We start from the raw sequence: 21,355 nt of genomic DNA, 5'->3' as shown, positions 1-21,355 counted from the left end.
AATTAGTATTGCATAATCAATAACCACGTTATTAACTTAATTGCAGCTAAATAAATTACAAGAATAAAGAGAATTTTCAACATTTAAGAACTGTCATTATTGCTAATAGGTTTCAAAACGCAAACCAGACTGGTATTATAATGTTTACAATTTCATAATCGATCGAAGATTAAATGTACCACATACAATGCCGTTTTACACTAAGTACAGTTATGCAAGCCCATTAAAACCCAGCAATGTATTGTACAATAATAGAAACGATTGCTATTACAACATCGAATCGCTCGCAAAAATGTAAATACGAGATTTGTATACAAAAATGTCCGTACAAATGTCAAATGGAGCCGACGTGTCTACATTCTAGTTAGTTAAAAAGCTTGTGGTGGGAGAATTGTGTGAAAATATTATCTTGTTCGCAACCATGAGTAGTAGCCAGTGTTCGCTTTCTAATCGCCGTAGACAGTCGCCGCGATATCAATAATGTCTTACGATAGCATTTTCGAAAACCTAAACTCTCACGGGCAAGGCCATTTATTAAAATACTGGCCAGATCTTAGTGAAAAAGAGCGCGCACAACTATTGAATGATTTAAAAAAAATCGATTTCGCCGAAGTTAATGAATTGTTTCGCCGCGCTAACGATACGAGCAAAGTTATTCAAGAAAAAGTTGAGGATTTGAAACCTATACCGGATTCTCATTACGAAGCAGTGCCGAATTTGAGTAATGAGAAGATTCTGGAGTACGAAAACATCGGTTTGAAAGAAATTAGTGATGGAAAAGTCGGTGTTTTGTTATTGGCCGGTGGACAAGCGACCAGGCTTGGATTCGGGCACCCTAAAGGTATGTACGATGTCGGCTTACCATCAAGAAAAACTCTTTTCCAAATCCAAGCGGAGAGGATTGTCAGAGTGCAACAAATGGCCGCTGAGAAGTACGGAAAGGAGGGAAAGATTACCTGGTACATCATGACTTCGGAGCACACAAGGGGACCAACCGCTGACTACTTCAGAAGCCACAACTACTTCGGTCTGAACGAGGAAGATATTGTTTACTTTGAGCAGGGAACGCTCCCATGCTTTGATTTTGAAGGGAAAATATTTTTAGATGAGAAATACCATGTTTCGTCAGCTCCAGATGGTAACGGAGGACTGTACAGAGCTTTGAAAAATCAGGGAGTGTTGGATGATATTGCGAAGAGAGGTGTAGAGCATCTTCACGCTCATTCGGTTGACAATATCCTTATTAAAGTTGCCGATCCAGTGTTTATTGGATACTGTAAGAGCAAAAACGCTGATTGTGCAGCTAAAGTCGTGCAGAAATCCACACCGAGTGAAGCTGTAGGCGTTGTTTGCAGAGTAAACGGTCACTACAAGGTAGTAGAGTACTCAGAGCTTACCGATGAAGCTGCAGAAAGCAGAACAGCCGACGGCAGACTCACATTCTCCGCAGGAAACATCTGCAACCACTATTTCTCATCAGAATTCTTAACAAAAATCTGCAATTTCGAATCGAAATTGAAACTCCATGTTGCCAAAAAGAAGATTCCCTACGTAGACCACGAAGGAATCCGTCAGAAGCCCACAGAACCTAATGGAATTAAGATGGAGAAGTTCATCTTTGACGTGTTCGAGTTTGCAGAGAACTTTATCTGTTTAGAAGTAGCGAGAGACGTTGAATTCTCCGCATTAAAGAACAATGATGCTGCTAAGAAAGACTGCCCGTCAACCGCAAGGGAGGACCTCCTGAGGTTACACCGCAAATATGTCAGAGAAGCCGGTGGTATTGTCGAAGACAACATTGATGTAGAGATCTCACCGTTGCTATCTTACGGTGGAGAAAATCTGGCAGACTTGGTCAGCGGAGAAGTCTTCACAATCAGTCCATACCATCTGAAGAGCATGCAGGAGTCTGTGGCCAACGGAAACGGAGTTAACGGATCCAATGGAGCCAACGGATCCAACGGTACGCATTAACAGTGAATGGTGCTAATTATGTGAATAAAGACTTTGGTGGTTTAAAAATGTATATTACGGTCAAATTTCAGTTCTACAAGTGATCACAAAGTGTAAATTTTAAGTGTTTCAGTGGCATTATATCTATCTACTTAATACTTATTTTAAAGAAATATTTACAGAAAATCTTATACATATACAGTGATAAATAATATTGGTTGTTTTTATAAAGTTTTAGTTTGTATGTATAAAATGATATAGCCGGGGATAGTGCAAATCCGCGAATCTACAATATCTATTTACGATCTAATTTTACAAGGGCAGGTTAAAACTCTTTTATTGTTTTTTTAAGGGCAAATGGCCTCATTTTCCGGAGCTTCGGACTACCTAGCGGGTTTTCAGGGTATCCGGGTCGAAAAGGGGGAGAAGGAACGGGTTAGTTTTTAATCAGTAAGAGTCTGACACTCCCTCTCGCCTCGCCCAAGGCGGGAGAAGACATTGGATGATTTTCCCTCTTTAAAAAATGGTAATTTTTACAAAGATAGTAAAAATTTATGTTTTCTTTGTAACATTAGAGATATGAGAATGGATCTGGAAATTGAAATTTGGCTATATTTGTTAGATACGCGGAATAATTCAATGCTAGTTACGCGGATTTGCACTATCCCCGATGATAGGACGCATGCCTATGCCTGGCTCTTTTAAAAAAAGTAACTATCTTCTTATAGTTTATTTATTTGCAAAAAGAAATTGTATATAACTATATTGTTTTTTATATTTTCTTTTTTTAAAAAAGGACTAAGTGATGTTGAAAATTTTAGTCATTAATTAAATAAGATTTTTTTAGTTAAAACTTTTATTACTTACTTACTTTAATTTGGTAATAACTTCCAGTTACTTATAGCAATAATTAGATTATTCTGTATATTATATAGCTATTATGTAGCTAATAAATTAGGTAGCTTGCTAAACTACATACTTAGGTTATTGATAGTTACAATTACTTAGGTAAAATTGCGAAAAAATATAATTATTATACCTACCTATTACTTCTTTTCGTAATTTTTTTGTGAGCAAAATAAAATCTCTTTCATTTCTGGATTTAAAACAAGCTCGTAATATCATATTTTCAATCCGAAATAAAAAAGCAGCGAAAAGTAATATTAAATAATAATTTAATATTTATCTTCAATATATTTAAACTTCCTAACAATTAGGCTTTACGGGAAAAGTCAAACATTTTTGGCGGTACTTTTTGACAGCTTATTACTAGGTACCTAATACGGTAGTTTCCTACTAGTCAAATTCAATACTTATATCGAAATGTCAAAAACGATACTTTTCTATGAATTTTGTAGGAGATCGCAACTTATGACAACATAATTTTTGCGTCAAATAGCATACTTACTTCTCTAAAATTTGCTAGAAAAATTAAATAAATAAGTATATCGTCAAATTAATGAATGAAAGTACGATTATTTTGGGATATTTTGTTACATATATTGAAATATCAAAATAATTTATTTTTGACCTAGGAAACTACCTAATTATTATTTTTTTATCATATCTAAAATATGTCGCATACAATCTTTTTCGAGATTAAAACTCGTTAAGTGCAAGTTTCTTTACTGCACAAAATAATCTACAATTATTTTATTACTATAATAAAATTGGTTATCTAGATTGTTTCTGTTTCAAAACGGTAATTTTAAAATAGGATTTCTATTTGAAAAGATCTTAGTGTTATTCAGTAATCTGTTAGGCTTTACCATGCAAAGTGACAGGGATTAAAAATTCGTTTTTAATATAATCCATGTGTTATTTGCAAATCTAATAGGCATACATAATCATGTTAGGATACATAGAAAATGAAATGAATTCATACTTGTTTCTGTAAATAGGCTACAAAAATAGATTTCTTTCATAGATTTATTTTCTTAGATCGAAACATACTAAAAGGCTGAGCCTTTTTTTAAATACAGATAAAGTAAAATCACATCACATACATACATCACACATCAACAGCCTATAAGTGGCCACTGCTGACCAAAAGCCTCTCCTCACACGGAGAAGGTTTGAGCATTAATCACCACGCTTGCACAATGCGGGTTGGCAATTTCAAACTTATAATTAGAAATTATAAGTTATTAAAAATAAAGTGGATGTTTATTCCGTAGTAGCAGAAATAGACCAAAAGTCAGTTATTAATATTGAATAAAACTTCTCGATCTTTCTAATAGATTTTTCCTAAGCAAGGCTAGACAAAGAAACAGGCACCTATTTCAATAATAAATAATTTATGATTTACTAATAATAAGACCCACAAGGTCTGTACCAGTTATCCATTCACTATTCACAACCTGTTTTTAAGTGTCAAACTTATTTGAAATTCGGATTTTGGTTTAAAAGGTTTCACATAGTTGAAGCAATCGAAACAATATTGTAGTTATTGTGAACCTGATTGAAAAAGAGTAACCTATGGAGTTTCTTGCTCGTTCTTCTCCATAGGAATCTACACTTTGGAACGAGCAAATAGAGCAACTAGAGGACTGACTGGCAAACAGACGTTATTAATATTATTATATTTGCTTTGACGTTAAAAAGTGCCTATCTATTTGAAATAAATTATTTTGACTTTGAAAGGCTCCCACTCTGGCCTGTTATTATCGGTCGATATTTCTTACAAGAGAGCGCGTTATTATCGCAGGTGTGTACGGTCGCTTGCGTCCTGATACAAAACATTCTAGTAGCGTAATTTAAATAGCATTGCAGGCGTAATCATGCCGAACTTCGGTCGCGTATCCTCAGCATAGTGTGTTTAGACACTAGAACTCATATCGGAATATCGCATGACGGAAAAACGCAACATTCTACTTCTTGCGGCGTTATCATCGCAGCAATGTGTAACTACATGACCATCCTAATACAAAATCGACCGATAATAACGCGCCTGTGTGGGAGAGCCTTAATTTTAATGCTGTCAAATATTGCCGCCAGAATTTCGCTTTTATTCCCAAGGTCGTCTGTGAATCTTGTTTTTTAAACCTGTTTGGTTACCAACCTCCTTTCGTTAGCTCACGATTACACATTTTTCGAAGTGTTATGCTGAAATAAGTTTTAACGTAAGCGTCCACAGGCCCGCATCGTACGTATCGCATGCAACGGATTTTAGTTCGTCTTGTATAGAAACTCTGAATGCGTACGATGCGGATCAGTGGACGCAGTTGTATGAGTTTCTATACAAGACAAACTAAAATCCGTTGCGTACGATGCGGATCTGTGGACGCTTGCCTTTATGCTGAAATCAATGTTAAGATATGCATCTACAGGCTTGCATCGCACGCATTCCGTATGACGTCATCAGTACGCATCGCATGTAGGCATTGCCGATGATGCGGTCCGTACGATGCGGATCAGTGGACGCAGTTGTATGAGTTTCTATACAAGACAAACTAAAATCCGTTGCGTGCGATGCGGGCCTGTGGACGCTTACGTTTAAAAATACATATTACATATTGTGATAAAAATGATTAAAATCTTTGTAGATAAATTGGATTTGATATAAGTATTTAGATTTATATCGAATTAATTTTAAGAAATCGAGAGTTTCTTTAAACATTTTTGTTTCGTTTGTAAAAATAGTTATTTTAAAATGCGCTTTTTGTTATAAAACATGAGAATTATGCGGCGTATCTAATAGCTACGATAAAAATTTACGCTACCTATATACATATAGCTATAAATTGCAATATTATAACGTAAAATATTTTTTTGGTTTTTCGAAAATTTCTCCATAGTAGCACGGAGTCTGGATTTGTGCCCAGTATATGGCAATAGGCTCATCCTTCGTTCCATGAAAACATGAGTTTAGAAAACCCTTACCGTATCGTTTGTTATGTTATCTAGAAACCGTGCACTTGATATGTATACTCCCTTTTTGTTACACCGTGTATATTTCTTTTTACGTAGTTACATTATCTATAACGGAACTTAAATATATAGATTCGATATCGCTTTTCGCGCAAAAAATCTTTTATGTAGATAAGTTGTTATTTTAAGATAATTACTATGTTTTTTTTATCGCGGAATTTTTAAAAATACGAGGAAATTTATTATATATCCGTGTTTTTGATGTCGAATGATCTGCCTATACCTTAGGGGTAAAAAGGTATTAATTTTATAACCTAAAATACTAAATATTTTAGTGGTAGGTATTTTTGTTTGATAAATTCAAAATTAATAGGGACCGGTAATGTGTCTAGTCAAATATATTTTTCTTTTTTTTTGACAAATGTCAAACACGATTTCCTATTTTTCTTTGCTATAAACCTCACGGAGCCCGAGACCTTTCCAACGAATGCAAAACCGTGGAAATTGGTTCGTGCGATCTGGAGTTATAGCGTCAGGAAGGAAATCCCGACTTATTGTTATATTATAGACAATAAAAATATATCTGATCGGTTTTATTTAAACAAGGCGATGAAAACCCTTTTTATACCCGGTCCCTAAACCAGTGTTATACAATTTTAATTAAACATTAAACACTTTTATTCTTAAGATTTACTGAAATTGTAATTTTTAATTCCAAATAGTCTTATTAAAATGTGTCCTACATTTGCTAAAATCACAATAATTTTGTTTATTTAATTTAGTTGATGGTGTTCATTAAAATCTATCTTTATCGCCTTTTAGCATTTTATTAAAATCTTATTTTACGTTATAGTTATTTCTTTCCTAAATCATCACAATAAAGTTTTATTATAAACTAGCTTCTGCCAGCAGCTTCGTTCGCGTTCCCATGAGATAAAAAGTATCCTATCACCCAAGTCAGCTCATACCCTGTCTGTCTTTCTTTTGTGTGTTTTTGATTCGTTTTATCTAAGTATTGTCTTATATGACAAAATAAAAAAAAATACGTGTCTAATATTTTTCCATTACCTAACTGACGGACTAAATAGATTTTTAATTTTCATACCCCGTCATCATCCGTATTAAATGCATAGAATGGTATTTTATTAGATTTTCTGTATAGATAGAAAACGCTAGGGTTTTGTATATAACAGTTATGTATTATAGCTATTGTGAGATATAATAAATTAATTATGTGATACAGCATACTCATTTTACGAACTCACTCGACTGGTTTCAAGCCACGACAGGGGCCCATGATTATAAGCAGCAGTCATTTGAGTATTATCGAACGTGAGTAAGCTGTATATTATAATTAGTGTATATTATGTGTATAAGGTGTTCTAAATGTATCTGCCACGGCTTTAATGGGAGGTAGTGTTGTTTGAAGATTACAATAGTGAAGACATTTCGTACCCCGGACCAGTTAATTCAATTTGAGAACATAAAGAAGTTAAATAAACATTGACTCTACTCTCTGGTCCGGGGTACGCAATTTCTTCATTATTGTAATCTTCAAACGCAACACTACCTCCCATTAAAGCCGTGGCAGATACTTTTAGAACACCTTATATACAATGTTAACTTAGATATAGGCCTTGTGTATATAAAGCAATAAAAATATGTAATAATATAATTAAATACATTTGTTTTCAAAATTTTGTTGTGAATTGAATTGAATTATTGTGTTTATTACTGATTTTTCTAAAAGAAAATCAAATGTTTGTTACTTTTAAACGAGTCTTGAATGAAAGTTATCGTTTTTGCTATTGCTAGATGGCGCTTCAATCGATTAAATAATAGATTTATCCATAATAGAGAGACAGTTTTTTTCGCTGTCAAACACTTAATACTTTGCAAGTATAAATGTGCGTGCCCATGGCGGTTAATGTGCTAAGGGTTTTCTTTATCTATTATTTTAACATGTGACAACATTAAACAAAAGGTTTTGTAAACTGACATGGTCACTAACACTAGTATTAGAATTCGAAACGGGATATTTGCCATGATTTTCTATTTTTATGAGTTTCCGATGTTTCGGCACTGTTGTAAGCGCCATGATCACGGATGAATTAGTCATGCGTTCATCAATTACCTATTATGTTATCGGTTTACTCACGTAACGTTTTGACGAGGAACTCGACTAGTTTCAAACCATGCTAGAGGCTCATATTCATGAGCAGCATTCCGCGACACACGACGCGGCGATTGTCGCGCTGCTACTGGCGGCATATGAGCCTCTAGCATGGCTTGAAACAAGTCGAGTTCCTCGTCAAATGAATAAGCCGATAAAATAATAATTAATTTAAAATGTCTCACGAAAGATACATCAGTTCATACTTCATCGTTTTGAGTTCTAATACTAGTGTTAAACAATAGATGTACGGTATCCATATAGAGAGACTGTTTTTCTTCGCTATATCCTGCAAGTATAATACTGCCCTTATAATAATAATGTACTATGCTTAGTATTTTAATATAAATATCAGTCTCATGAAATAGCATTCCCGTATTTTTTAATAATTTTTCAAGAACTATTTTAAGCTACATGTAGTTTAAAACGATAAAAATCTGTTTCTATTAATAAATACCTACTAATAGTAAGCGTCCACAGCCCACACTGTACGCATCGTACGCATTCCGTATGACGTCATCAGTACGCATCGCATGTAGGCATTGCTGATGATGCGGTCCGTACGATGCGGATCAGTGGACGCAGTTGTATGAGTTTCTATACAAGACAAACTAAAATCCGTTGCGTGCGGTGCGTACGATGCGGGCCTGTGGACGCGTACCTTTATTGGTTATTTTAGTGATAGAAACATTATTTTTAAACTTAAACTTTGTATTATAATATGTACTTAAATATTCCTACATAATAATTAATAATATAAATAAATAATGAGATTTTTATAATGCTAAGTGCTATTATTGTAAAGTTACATTCAACCATTAAACTATTAAAGAAACATTTTTAATTAAAAACTGTTTTTCATTATTTGTTACTAGCGACCCGCCCCATCTTCGCATGGGTGCAATGGTGATATATTATGCATGTATTATACATATAAACCTTACTCTTGAATCACTCTATCTATTAAAAAAACCGCATCAAAATCCGTTGCGTAGTTTTAAAGATTTAAGCAAACAAAGGGACATAGGGACAGAGAAAGCGACTTTGTTTTATACTATGTAGTGATGATTAACATGTAGCCTCGAATTAAAGTATTAGGTAAACCAATTCATCCACGGCAATCGTACCCAATATCCCAAGCTCAGCAGTCGACTCTCACAACGACTTGACCAACGAGAACCATTCTCCAAAAAAATACTTTACTTGAACAACTTTTCTTTTCTTTCTTTTTTTTTTCTTTTATAAAAACATTACCCCACACTAGGATTTTCTCCCGTATCGTGGGTGCGTTTACAAACATACAAGTTCACATACACATGACACCCAGACCCGAAACAACAATTTGTGGATCACACAAAGAGTTGCTCCGTGCGGGAATCTAACCCGCTACACGTTGCGCGGCAGCCAGTTACCCAGCCACCGCGCCAACCGTACAGTGAACTGTTGCGATTTTAAAACCAAAATGTCGTAAGCAGTTACCTACTTCACGCTGTAATGCGATATTGGGCAACCAGAGATACAGGTTATGAAATGAAATGCATTATAGTTCAGATTATATAGATTTATATTAGTATAATGTATTATTGAAAGTTAAAAGGTTAGACTAAAGTTCAAATCTTTGTAAAAGGCCAGAGAATTGGTACACTACCTTGTTGGTAAAGCAGTTAAGTGTGGGAGAGCCATGCTTCGGCACTGCTGGGCCGGCTCGACCGGAGTGGTACCACGGCCGAGCAGAAAACCGACGTGAAACAACGCTTGCGTTGTGTGAGTGAGGTTACCGGAGGCCCAATTACTCCCCTTCCCAATCTTCCTAACAACCCTTAAACTAACCCCTAAAAGGCCGGCAACGCACTTGTAACGCCTTTGGTGTTTCGGGTGTCCATGGGCGGTGGCGTTTGCTTACCATCAGGTGATCCGTCTGCTTGTTTGCCCCCTATTCCATAAGAGTGTTCAAATTAGCTCAAAGAGAATAATGCACTTTTTGGCTTACTTACTGGGTCTATTTCGCTCATTTTTCGTATATTGTCAGCCAAGATGATAACAAATATGTGGTTTAAATTATGTCATATGGGTTTGCTTCATTCGGTATATTAATATCATTAATGTACCTAAGTACCTATTGTTAGTTTAGGTGTGTTAAACAAAATAAATGACATCACTTGACTTAAATAGGTATAACAAAAATAAATTACCTACATATCATCATTTATTAAAAGTACACATTTTTTTTAAGGTGGGAAAGCCGGATGGCTTGTGACTTTTCCTGTATTGGGTGAGGCGAGAGGGAGTGTCAGAGTCTTACTGACTAAAAACCACCCCGTTCCTACTCCTGCTTTTCGAGTCGGAGCCCCGGTAAACCCGCTAGGTAGTTCACAGGTCTGGGTTACCCAAGAAAATTAATAACATCAGCATAACATCCTAATTTAAAATTAACATAGGTACTTGCTTAGCATACTAAGCTATACACATAGTTGTTGTTATGTGATGTATTGATAGCAGGGAAGCCATCCATAGTACGCAACTTTCCACATAAAAAACATAACTTAGCTGACTCAGCCATGATCGTTCCACTGCAGGGCAAAGGCCTCCCTAACCTTCTTCCATTGATTTGTTTGAAGAGCTCTTTGTGGCCAATCATTTCCATCCCTACAGTGGGACGACCATGGCTGAAAAATAAATAGCTGACTCCGTTTCCACCAGTGCTAAGCTATGTGTACCAATGAATATGATTGGTGGAAGCTAAACGCATCCACAGCAACGTAGCATAGCACATCTCTGATAGAAAAGCACCCTAACAATGCCAATATAATATTGTTTTCGAAAAATCAAAACATGCAGAGAGATTCGGATTACATAATAGTCTAGAGGGCGCTGACTAGGTAGTGTTCTAAAATTATGCGACCTTACTCAAATACCTTTCACTCTCTGCGGCTTATACTTGCCTAACTTGTCAAGTTAGTGTGTTATAGCTAACTATGTAGTATGTATACATGTTTGTGTAGATACAATATAATAGGTAGTTTTTGTATTGACTGTCTTGATAATTGAGTGGTTATAAGAGCGGATTTAGAGCTGGGGGTTGCAAATTCAATTTGGGAAGTGTTTTAGAATACGGCATAAAAAAATGTTGTTTATAACTAGCACAGTTTCTGAACTCTGTCAAAGTCAAATAATTTATTCCAATTGAACCATATAATTAGGTTCATACTTTTGAAACGTCAACAAATAAAGAAATAAATAACAGTCTGTCAGTCTGTCCGTCAGTGAAGCTAGGTGCTCGTTCCAAAGTGTAGTCTGTACATCATTAAATAAAGGGCAAAGTGGTTGGTGCACTTCTGTACTCTGCCTACTCTTTCGGGGATAAAGAAGCGTGATGTTTATTTTTTAACTGTGTGACGTTTCTTTTTTAGACAGAGATACTATAACGTAATTTTAATGGAAGCCTAAAATATATTATGTGTTAGATAGAATGTTTAATACCAATAATTTGTTACATGAAATAAGTACTACCTTTTCAGTTTAAAAAGATTTATCAAGGCTCTATATAAACAATCTGCCTTTTGCTAACTACAAAAATATGAACTGTAGTTTACGCCTCGGCAAGTTGCAACAAGTCACTGCATAACTTAGGGTTCAGTGCCCTAAGCAAAGGTTGGTTGCACATTCTTAGCACGTACAGCCAATGGCAAACATTGGAAGCCAATATTTGTATTAAAGGAACTTTTCTTTGAATGATAAGTTGGGTTATTGGTGCCAAATAGGGTAGACTGGGTACGGTTGAAACAGTTTCACTTATAACGTCCATAGTTCTGCTTTTTATAACCCGAGCGATGAAGAAGATATGTTAAATAAAAGAGCATGTTTCTGTCTACTAATAGGCAATATGTTTTTAGTCCCAGGTGTGTTATTTTTAAAAGTAGATCAAATTAAAAAATAAATCGGATTTGTTGCAACCGTCCCCATACCAGGGGCGGTTGAAACAGTGAATGGGGTCAGTTGAAACACATGCGAATAATACAAAATATAATATTACAACACGTTTTATTAATTGTTTATTTTAAATCTAAGAATAATTAAGTAACTCTTTGACATTAGTAATCAGTCTTCAATATTTATATACTTGGAACGATATTTTTAATCAGCCTTTATTGTTTTAAAGCACACTATTTAAAATATATATAATCAATCATCAAAAAACTAAGTAACTACAAATTACTTAACATTGATATAAAATTTACGTAAATTAAACCAAAATCAACTGTTTGTTTTTTAAACATAGCAAACTAAACAATAATATTTAAAAAAAAGTGAAAGAAAACAATTTTTGGCTTTCATTAGTCCAATAAGGATAAGCCAAATTTAAAGATCAATCAGATCACTCTTCACACGTCCACATTAAAAAATATTATTTGGTGTAAAAACAAGAAAAAAATAATAAGTACACTGTTTCAACCGTACCCAAAAAAAATGTTTCAACCGTCCCCAACTCCTACTTTAGGTAAAATTCAGTTATTAGTCATTGTAACAATAATGATACACAAAAACTAGTCACAATGTCATATTCCGCGAGCTTCATTTCAAACAACAACGCACCCTCAATGCTGTCACTTGAATAAAAACGACAATAATTGGAAAAATCTCCAAGCAAAAATACTTACTTTTGGTTATCAAAACACAATAGGGTCCCCTAGAAATAGCCAAAGCGCGCGGAGAGTGACGCAACACTAAGATTCGTGTTTAGACCTATCGTCCGCTTCGTTCTCCCCTTGGACCCCTAGCCGCCCCGCCAACGGTTTGCGAGATATTCGTTTTGTTTCAACCGTCCTTTGTTTCAACCGTACCCAGTCTACCCTATTGGTGGTTTAGGAATTTAGATTTTACTAGCAAACCCGGCGAACTCCGTTTCGCCACCAATGATTTTCTCTGTTTTTCTGCTTTTCTCTTGATTTTTCTTTGCTATAAACCTCACGGAGCCCGAGACCTTTCCAACGAATGCAAAACCGTGAAATCGGTTTGTGCGTTCTGGAGTTATAGCGTCAGGAAAGAAAACCAGACTTATTTTTATATTATAGATACAGATAACAACATTTAAGGGTTAGGTATTAGAATATTTAAGCTGCAGACTACTTCTACTTCGATGATGCGGCCTACGATGGAACACGTCTACCCATAAGCAACCTATTCACTCGGGCCTTGAAGACACCCAGGTTATACCCATCAGGAAACACAGACTCCGGCAAAGAATTCCACTCCCTAGCAGTTCGCACAAGGAAGCTTGAAGCGAAGCGCTTCGTGCGAGTGGGTGGGGACATCTACCATGAAGCGGTGGTGCTTCGCCGTATAAAAAAAACAAAGAAACCAAAAATGCTTTCCCTCTAACCCAAAAAATTGACAATACGAGACAAAGGAAGCGTTTAAGAGTAGAAATATTCGTAAAGAACTCGCTCGACAGTTCGTGAACGGAATTTTAAGCGACAATCTAAAATGGCGCTTATAAAGTCATGGCCGTACCGCCGTTATAAATAAACTATTTATGCATGTATAGGTTGTTTGCAACGTCACGCCTTATATCCCCGAAAGGGTAGGCAGAGGTGCACATTACGGCACGTAATGCCGCTATACAATGTACACCCACTTTTCACCATTTGTTTTATAAGTGGCGAGCCTATTGCCATATAGGTATTGGGCCCAATTCCAGACTTCGTGCTACTATTGAAAATTTTGGAAACCCGAAAAAAGCCCAGTAAAACTTTGCCCGACTCGGGATTCGAACCCGAGGTACCCTAGGCATATATAGGTGTTTTAGTATATACTAGTTCTAGTTCGCGACTTCTGCGCATAAAAATCTTGATATTGCCTGTTTTCGCAAGAATTTCGGTGATTTAAGTCTTAAAATACCTATTTTTCTGTTTTTCCTGAGAAATAAAACCCGGGTCTTTTCAAGGTCAGAGTAAATAGGTACTTTCTAAGTCTGTGTGCTCCATCTTCGGCCACATCTTCGCTTCGCCGTCTTGGCAGTAAGCGGGTTGGTGGCCAAACGCAGACTTATCAACGTTAAAAAAATAAATAAAAATAAACCATTCTAAACCATTCTGTCTCCTGCATTAAATTCACCAGTGGAAGTAGAAACTATTTCGTTTTTCTTCGCTTCTAATAATAATATCTTCTGATTTATTTCGTTGCGGGATCCAAGACAGTCATTCGTGTCCCTGAGACGCGCCGGACTTCAGTGTTCCGGTGTTTTCATGGTTGTATCTACTATAGATCCTGGTGCACAGGAGTTGCAGCGGTTTTGGGAGGTTTTATCAAAACAAGTAGGAACAGGATGGTTTTTAGTAAGTAAAAGTCTGACACTCTCTCTCTCGCCTCGTCCAAGGCGGGAGAATTGGATTTTCCTCCTTAAAAAAAGGCTATAATTTGTGGTTGACTGTACCAAATTGATTATATGTATAGGATAAGAACCTTCCATTTACTATCAATTTCAGATAATATAAATGGCCAACCAGGATGTAAAGAAAATAACAGTACCTGTATTATTTAATTCTCCAACGAATAAATATGTTAATAATACCTCGTCTCTCGATTCTCGCACATAATATAATAATAAAAGGAACGTGTATTGACCTTGACATTTCCCGCCAATACCGTTTGACATTTACAACATCATGGCAGACGAAAGTTATTTTTTTAAAGAGCATAGACTAAGGATGACACACGTCTCACGACGCGTGCAAATGAGGTCGTGTTTGCGAAGGTGTTTTATTCCTTTTGTAATCTTTATGATAGGTGCCTATTACATTCTGTTATGTATGTATGTATGTAGTTGAAGCGAAGTGTTAATTTTATGTAATATTTGCATATTTATGTTTATTGCATTGTCTTTTATGCTTCCTTGGTCGTGTAGTTTACAGATATTATTTTTAATTAGATAAAAAGTAGACTATGTGTTATTCCATACTATAATCTAATTTCAAATTTCATCCTGATCTCTTCAGCCATTTTTACTTTATTGAGTAACAAACGTATACACAAACTTTCGCATTTTAAAATTAGTAAGATGTATAGCACTAACGCTCGAATACTCAAACGCTACTCAATTTTAAGTTGTACTTAAATATCGTGCTATCTCTGTCATTTTATAAAGAATTGATAGTGACAGAACTACATTTGAGAGCGTTTTAAAATTGAGTAGCGTTTGAGTATTCGGGCATAAGTTTCTTATAAAAGTTGTATGTAGCTACCTACTAGGAGGAGCTTGCTTAGAGTCTAGGTATTCCACGATGATTCGCCTACCTGCATGATAAGTATGCGAGAGCCGTGCTTCGGCACTGCTGGACTGGCTCGACCTGAGTAATCTCGACCTGGTCTCACAGAAAACCGACTTGCTTACGCTGTGTGAGTGAGGTTACCGAAGGCCCAATTACCTCCCTTCTCCAATTTTCCTACACCCCAACAAATCTTAAATTCCTAACCCCCAAAAGGGTTAAACCCCCGACAACGCACTTCTAACACCACTGGTGTTTCGGGTATCCATGGGCGGCGGCAATTGCTTACCATCAGGTGATCCGTCTGCTCGTTTACCGGCTCATATCTTAACGAACTTAAACGAAAACGTTATCACGCAAATATGACGTGTAACATAATAATTGCGATTATTACCTAACCTCTTATCTCTATGCTGTATGACATATTATATGTTTAATGTTAAGTCAAGGTTGCCGTTCGTTATATCTTCGCTATATTTCCTGTTGAAAATGGAGCAGCCACTGACCTGGTGATAAAGTGACTTAGATTAGTTTTAGAATTTACTATAACACACACACACACAACGTCACGCCTTTTATCCCCGAAGGGGTAGGCACATTACGGCCCGTAATGGTGCTATACAATGTACACCCACTTTTCACCATTTGTGTTATAAGTCCCATGTAATAGGGGGTGAGCCTATTGCCATTTACTGGACACAATTCCAGACTCCGTGCTACCACCGAGAAATAACTTAAAACTTAACTAAAACAAAATAAAATAAAAAATCTCTCCTTTGGGCGTCGAAGTACTTGTCTGCATCACTGTCACTGGGGAACGACAGAAGACTAATCACATTGTCACGGTGAATGGCAATACTTATCTTCTAACCGAAGAAATAGTTTTAGAATTAGTTTCGTAAGAAATTTCTAGAGTAACAATACGGAAACTAATAGACAAAATTTCGATTAATACTAAGAGTCTTTTTCCACCAGAGATGTGCTATGCTACGTTGCCGTGGATGTATTAGGTTTCTTCCAATCATATTCATTAGTACACATTGCTTAGCACTGGTGGAAACGGACCCAGCTAATCTATGTCTTTTATATGGAAAGATGTGTCCTATGGATGGTTCCTCTACCATCCATATATTGCATACTCGAGCTGCACATCTTTCTCGCACAGCTACATAACTTAGTATCAGTGGAAACGGTCACATAGTTTCACAGCTTAGATATTACATTTCCGTAGCATAGCTGAAGAAGAATAGGCTAGCTGTTACTATAGAAGATTTACATAACTTTTTATACCCAATCATCTTATAAACTGATGATATCACAGTTCAGGCGTAGGAGTCGAAGGACTGACTGCAACGGCTTGATGTACTTGCTGAGGTATGCAAATAGGTGAATCATCGTGGAATTTCTAGACTCTAATTAAGCGTCCTAGGCCCACCTAGTACGACCCGGAGCTGCGGACTGCCTAGCGGATTACCGGGGCTCCGGCTCGAAAAGTAGGAGTAGGAACGCGGTGGTTTTTAGTCAGTAAGAGTCTGACACTCCCTGTCGCCTCGCCCAAGGCAGGAGAAGTCATTGGATGATTTTACCCGCTCAAAAAAAAAGGTTTGTGCTTATCATAATGCATTTTGGGTGTTTTATAAGCGGCCAGATCAGTCAGTGATCCCGAATGACCCAATATATTTGGCGATGATTCATATCACTTTATTCTTACAATGACAAACAGCAATAAAAGGAAATTATTCAATTTGGAAAAATATAAGTAGGCACCCGATCATCCAATTCAATGCAGTTATTCAAAATACGTACGTGAACAAGAACCAATTTTCAATGAGAGTATGTAATATTATATACAGAGTGTAAACGGGACGCTCCCAGAAAACAAATCAGAGGAGTTACGTATGTGTTGTCGGCATTTTGGAGATTTGATAATTGGTGGATTCTCCCCATCTCTTACTTAAGTAGATAAGGCGTCGACCGAAGGTGCAGAAAGGTTCTCGAATGGAGACTAGAACCAGACCCGTACTTACTCAAAGAGCCATCAGATCACCATAGATGCGGCTCAGTAGGGCTGATGCCTGATCCGGAGCTGCGGACTACCTAGCGGGTTACCGGCTCGAAAAGCAGGAGTAGGAACGGGGTGGTTTTTAGTCAGTAGTCGCCTCGCCCAAGGCGGGAGAAGTCATTGGATGATTACATAGTCATTGAGGGAGGACTGCGTGAGAGACAGGACAGAGTGATTCACTGGACCGACAAGTTAATCGTAAACATATTATTTTATGTACTGGTTTAACCCATATAAGAGTATTATGGCTTATCAGTTAATAAAGGTGATAGTCTATATACGTACAATAGTTAACGTTTAATATTACATAATCATTTTTTATGGTATAAGCCGGTAAACGAGTAGACGGATCACCTGATGGTAAGCAATCGCCGCCGTCCATAGGCACCTGAAACACCAGAGGCGTTACAAGTTTGGAGGATAGGAGTTTAATTGAGATTTGGAAAGATTGGAAAAATTAGGCCTTCTGTAACCTCGCTCACACATCGAAACAACGCTGTGGTGGTTTCATGCTAGTTTTCTGCTCGGCCGTGGTATCACACCGGTCGAGCCAGCCCATTCGTGCCGAAGCATGGCTCTCTTACATGGAAAATTAGTGACCGAATTGAGCTTCAAGCTTACTGTCATGTTGGAGCTCAGTAGGGCTGATGCCTGATCCGGAGCTACGGACTACCTAGCGGGTTTACCGGGGCTCCGGCTCGACGCAAGAGAAGGAACGAAGTGGTTTTTAGTCAGTAAGAGTCTGACACTCCCTCTCGCCTCACCTAAGGCGAGAGAAGACATTGGATGATTTTTCCCCCTCAAAAAAAAAGCTTACTGTCAAGTAACATGTTACATATATCAACACCCCTCTTGAGCAAAAGGCCTTATTCCAGCTGTGGCGACGTAATTTTATTTACAATCCATTTTCAAGTTATAATGAATATGAAACACTAGCTGGCATTAAAAATGTGCATAACGAAATAAAAACATGAACGCAAAATCGGTCATTAATTCCACTTATCAATTATTTATTTAATATTTCAACAATCTGATAGATAGTACAGCCGATGTACCTACTTGTAGATAAAGCAACAGAATGCAATTTATTTAAGTAGGTAAGTACATTATTATCTATACAGCGTGTAACAAAATACCCATATAAATCAAGAAGCACTGAAGAATACAGGTTGAATAGAATCTCTACACAAAGTTTCAGCTTAAAATACGTTTAAAAAAAATTTGTACCAAATACTTGGTATCGTATAGTTCTTGATTTCAAATCATACAAACACTACAGGGATCACTCACAGATTGACAGAAAATGTTTCGTAATATTACGAAACATTTTCTGTCAATCTGATCGCCTAATACCTGTCTACCTAATTTTGATTCGCGCGCCTTCCTCTTCAAACAGTTATGTGAGTAAGCCGATAACATATAAAAATAATTTAGTATGTCTCACGAAAGTAATAATAAAATTATATGTTGTAATTTATGATATGGATAGAAAACACTTGAATGAAATACATATACAGTTACCTATTGAATTATTTCATTGACCTTTTTTAAATGGCCTTCGTTCGAGTGGAGTTTAAAGAATTTCTCTAGTGTAGTAGTAATATTTACTGTACGATTGAGGCAGTAGCTGGGCTACCAGCTGCAGACAAACATACATACATACAGGTCAAATTGAGAACCTCCTTTTTTTTGAAATTGGTTAAAAAAATGGTCCTTGATCACCGGCTCGACCGGAATGATACCACGGCCTCACAGAAAACCGACGTGAAAAAACGCTTGCGTTGTTTCGTTGTGTGAGTGAGGTTACCGGAGACCCAATAACCTCCCTTCCCAATCTTCCAAATCTCCAATTTCCCAATAACCCTATTCCTATCCCCTTAAAAGGTCGGCAACGCACTATTTACGCCTCTGGTTTTAGGGTATTAATGGGCGGCGCTGATTGCTTACTATCAGGTGATTCTTCTCTCGTTTACCGGCTTATACCATAAAAAAAGAATGGGGACCCTATCCTCCCCATTCCAAAATCTGTAAAAGACCCGGCAACTCGCTTGTAACGCCTCTAGTGTGTCGGGTGTCCATGGGTGGCGGCGATTGCTTACCATCAGGAGATCCGTCTGCTTGTTTACCGGCTTATACCATAAAAATTCTTCAGCATTCCCAAACGGGAACCCGCTTTTAACTCCTATAGAGTGTTGCGGGTGTCCATGGGCGGCGGCGATTGCTTACCATCAGATGATCCGTCTGCTCGTTTACCGGCTTATACCATAGAAAACAATTCAAAAGTTTGTCTGTTTACTCCATCATATCAACAATCGAATGGACTCAATATTGCCTATCTAGGAATAACAATAATAAATTAAATTTTCATTTTGCGCCGTACACAATCACTGTGTATTCTCATGTTAGTACCACTGTATCCGTTTCCTTCGATAGTGCGAAATAATTATTATAATAATTGTTTTGTGAATTTGCTATCAATTATTTAAATTGATTGTCTAGTAATAAACATCAGATCACATGACTGTAGGAAAAGAATATCTACTGTTATGACCACTTTCATTCCTGTTCTGGGTTTCGTATGGCCTACATCAGCCCTAATGGGCTCTATCTACGGTAGTCTGATGGCTCTTTGAAGCGCGCGCCTTATGCACGGGTCTGGTATTGGTCGGGCGGCAAGCTACCCTTGTTCGTTGTCCACAGACCTTACTTACGGTGGCCGGAGGTCATCGCGGAATCGCCGACGGCCGAAGTGTCTCTCACGTGCCTTTGGGCGCCCCTCAAGTATTTAAGTATTTATTGCATACAAAAAGTGGCTACAGGCAGGTGGTGGAAAATACAATGTTAAATCACAATTCGCGGCTAGGGCCGTAACTACAAACTAGATACTCCGGAGCTGCGGACTACCTAGCGGATTTACCGTGGCTCCGGCTCGAAAAGCAGGAGCAGGAACGGGGTAGTTTTTAGTCAGTAAGAGTCTGATACTCCCTCTCGCCAAGCCATAGGATGATTTTCCACACTCAAAAATTAAAAAAAATGATGTGTGCCTATGGATGTGTGCTATGGAATCGGACTCTGTCTTATCTCCCGGGGAAAAACAATATCGATGATAATGAATACTTACCTAATACATATTGGTAAAGCATTTTGTAAAAATGTCTTAATGTTTGTTTATTGTCATTTTTATCAATAGATTTGAAATCTCTGTTATTGGTTTAAGTAGATATTTACGTTGATAGTTAAGTACGTTTGCTGATAAAATTAACTGTATCAATGTTAAATTAATTACTAAAGTAAGGTAAGTGTGGGAGAGCCATGCTTCGGCACTGCTGGGCCGGCTCGACCGGAGTGATACCACGGCCGAGCAGAAAACTGACGTGAAACAACGCTTGCGTTGTATTTCGTTGTAAGAGTGAGTTTACTGGCGGCCCAATTAGGAGGGCCCTTCCCAATCTTCCCAATCCCCGATTCCTCAACAACCCTTAAATTCCTAACCCCCAAAAGACCGGCAACGCACTTGTAACGCTTCTAGTGTTTCGGGTGTCCATGGGTGGCGGCGATTGCTGACCATCAAGTGACTTGTTTGATCGTTTACCGGCTTATACCATAAAGCCTATATGTATTATTTCAGACCATAATCTACCCCTGTTCCGTGGGTTAAATATCATCCCGATCTCTTCAACCGTTTTGACGTGATTAAGTAACAAACACACAAACACTACCACTACAGAATCAACTCGCACGGTTCTCCGTCACCTTTAATTGAGTTTGTTTCGGCATTTCTTCTCAGAGTAGTCGGATAGGAAATGCCGGCCTCATCTAGTTATTTAAGAGATTGAGGTGTTAAAGTGTTATTTTGTAATTTAACCAAAATTATGATTTATCATTTATTCATTATTTTATCAAACATACACACAAACTTTTATATTTTATTATATTATAGTAAGATTAGATTACTTAGTAACTATGTCAATTACATAATTTTAAAATCTGTTTGCGTTTAGCTTCATGGATTAACGATACTGTGTCATTTAT

General features: G+C 37.1%; 2 protein-coding genes across 3 annotated transcripts in view; both read left to right on the top strand.

Moving 5' to 3' along the window:
* Window positions 1-21,355, top strand: part of LOC118281012 (adenosine 5'-monophosphoramidase HINT3) — a 125,322-nt gene that overhangs the window by 99,110 nt on the left and 4,857 nt on the right. The window contains exon 4 of one of the 2 annotated variants that reach the window (XM_050700601.1): window positions 36-49. The exons of the other annotated variant lie outside the window; for it this stretch is intronic. The gene's annotated coding sequence lies outside the window, so the exon portion shown is untranslated. Of the gene's footprint in view, window positions 1-35; window positions 50-21,355 lie in introns of those variants that run through there. 2 annotated transcript variants of the gene reach the window in all.
* LOC118280972 (UDP-N-acetylhexosamine pyrophosphorylase-like protein 1) lies at window positions 213-2,798 on the top strand. Its single transcript, XM_035601390.2, has one exon. The coding sequence runs from the start codon at window positions 481-483 to the stop codon at window positions 1,972-1,974; it is 1,494 nt and encodes a 497-aa protein (XP_035457283.2). The 5' UTR covers window positions 213-480; the 3' UTR covers window positions 1,975-2,798.

Source organism: Spodoptera frugiperda, chromosome 19 (assembly GCF_023101765.2).
Source record: "Spodoptera frugiperda isolate SF20-4 chromosome 19, AGI-APGP_CSIRO_Sfru_2.0, whole genome shotgun sequence".
Taxonomy (NCBI): Eukaryota; Metazoa; Arthropoda; class Insecta; order Lepidoptera; family Noctuidae; genus Spodoptera; species Spodoptera frugiperda.
The sequence above is the reverse complement of the archived record's forward strand: the minus strand, read 5'-3'. Positions and strand labels throughout refer to the sequence as shown.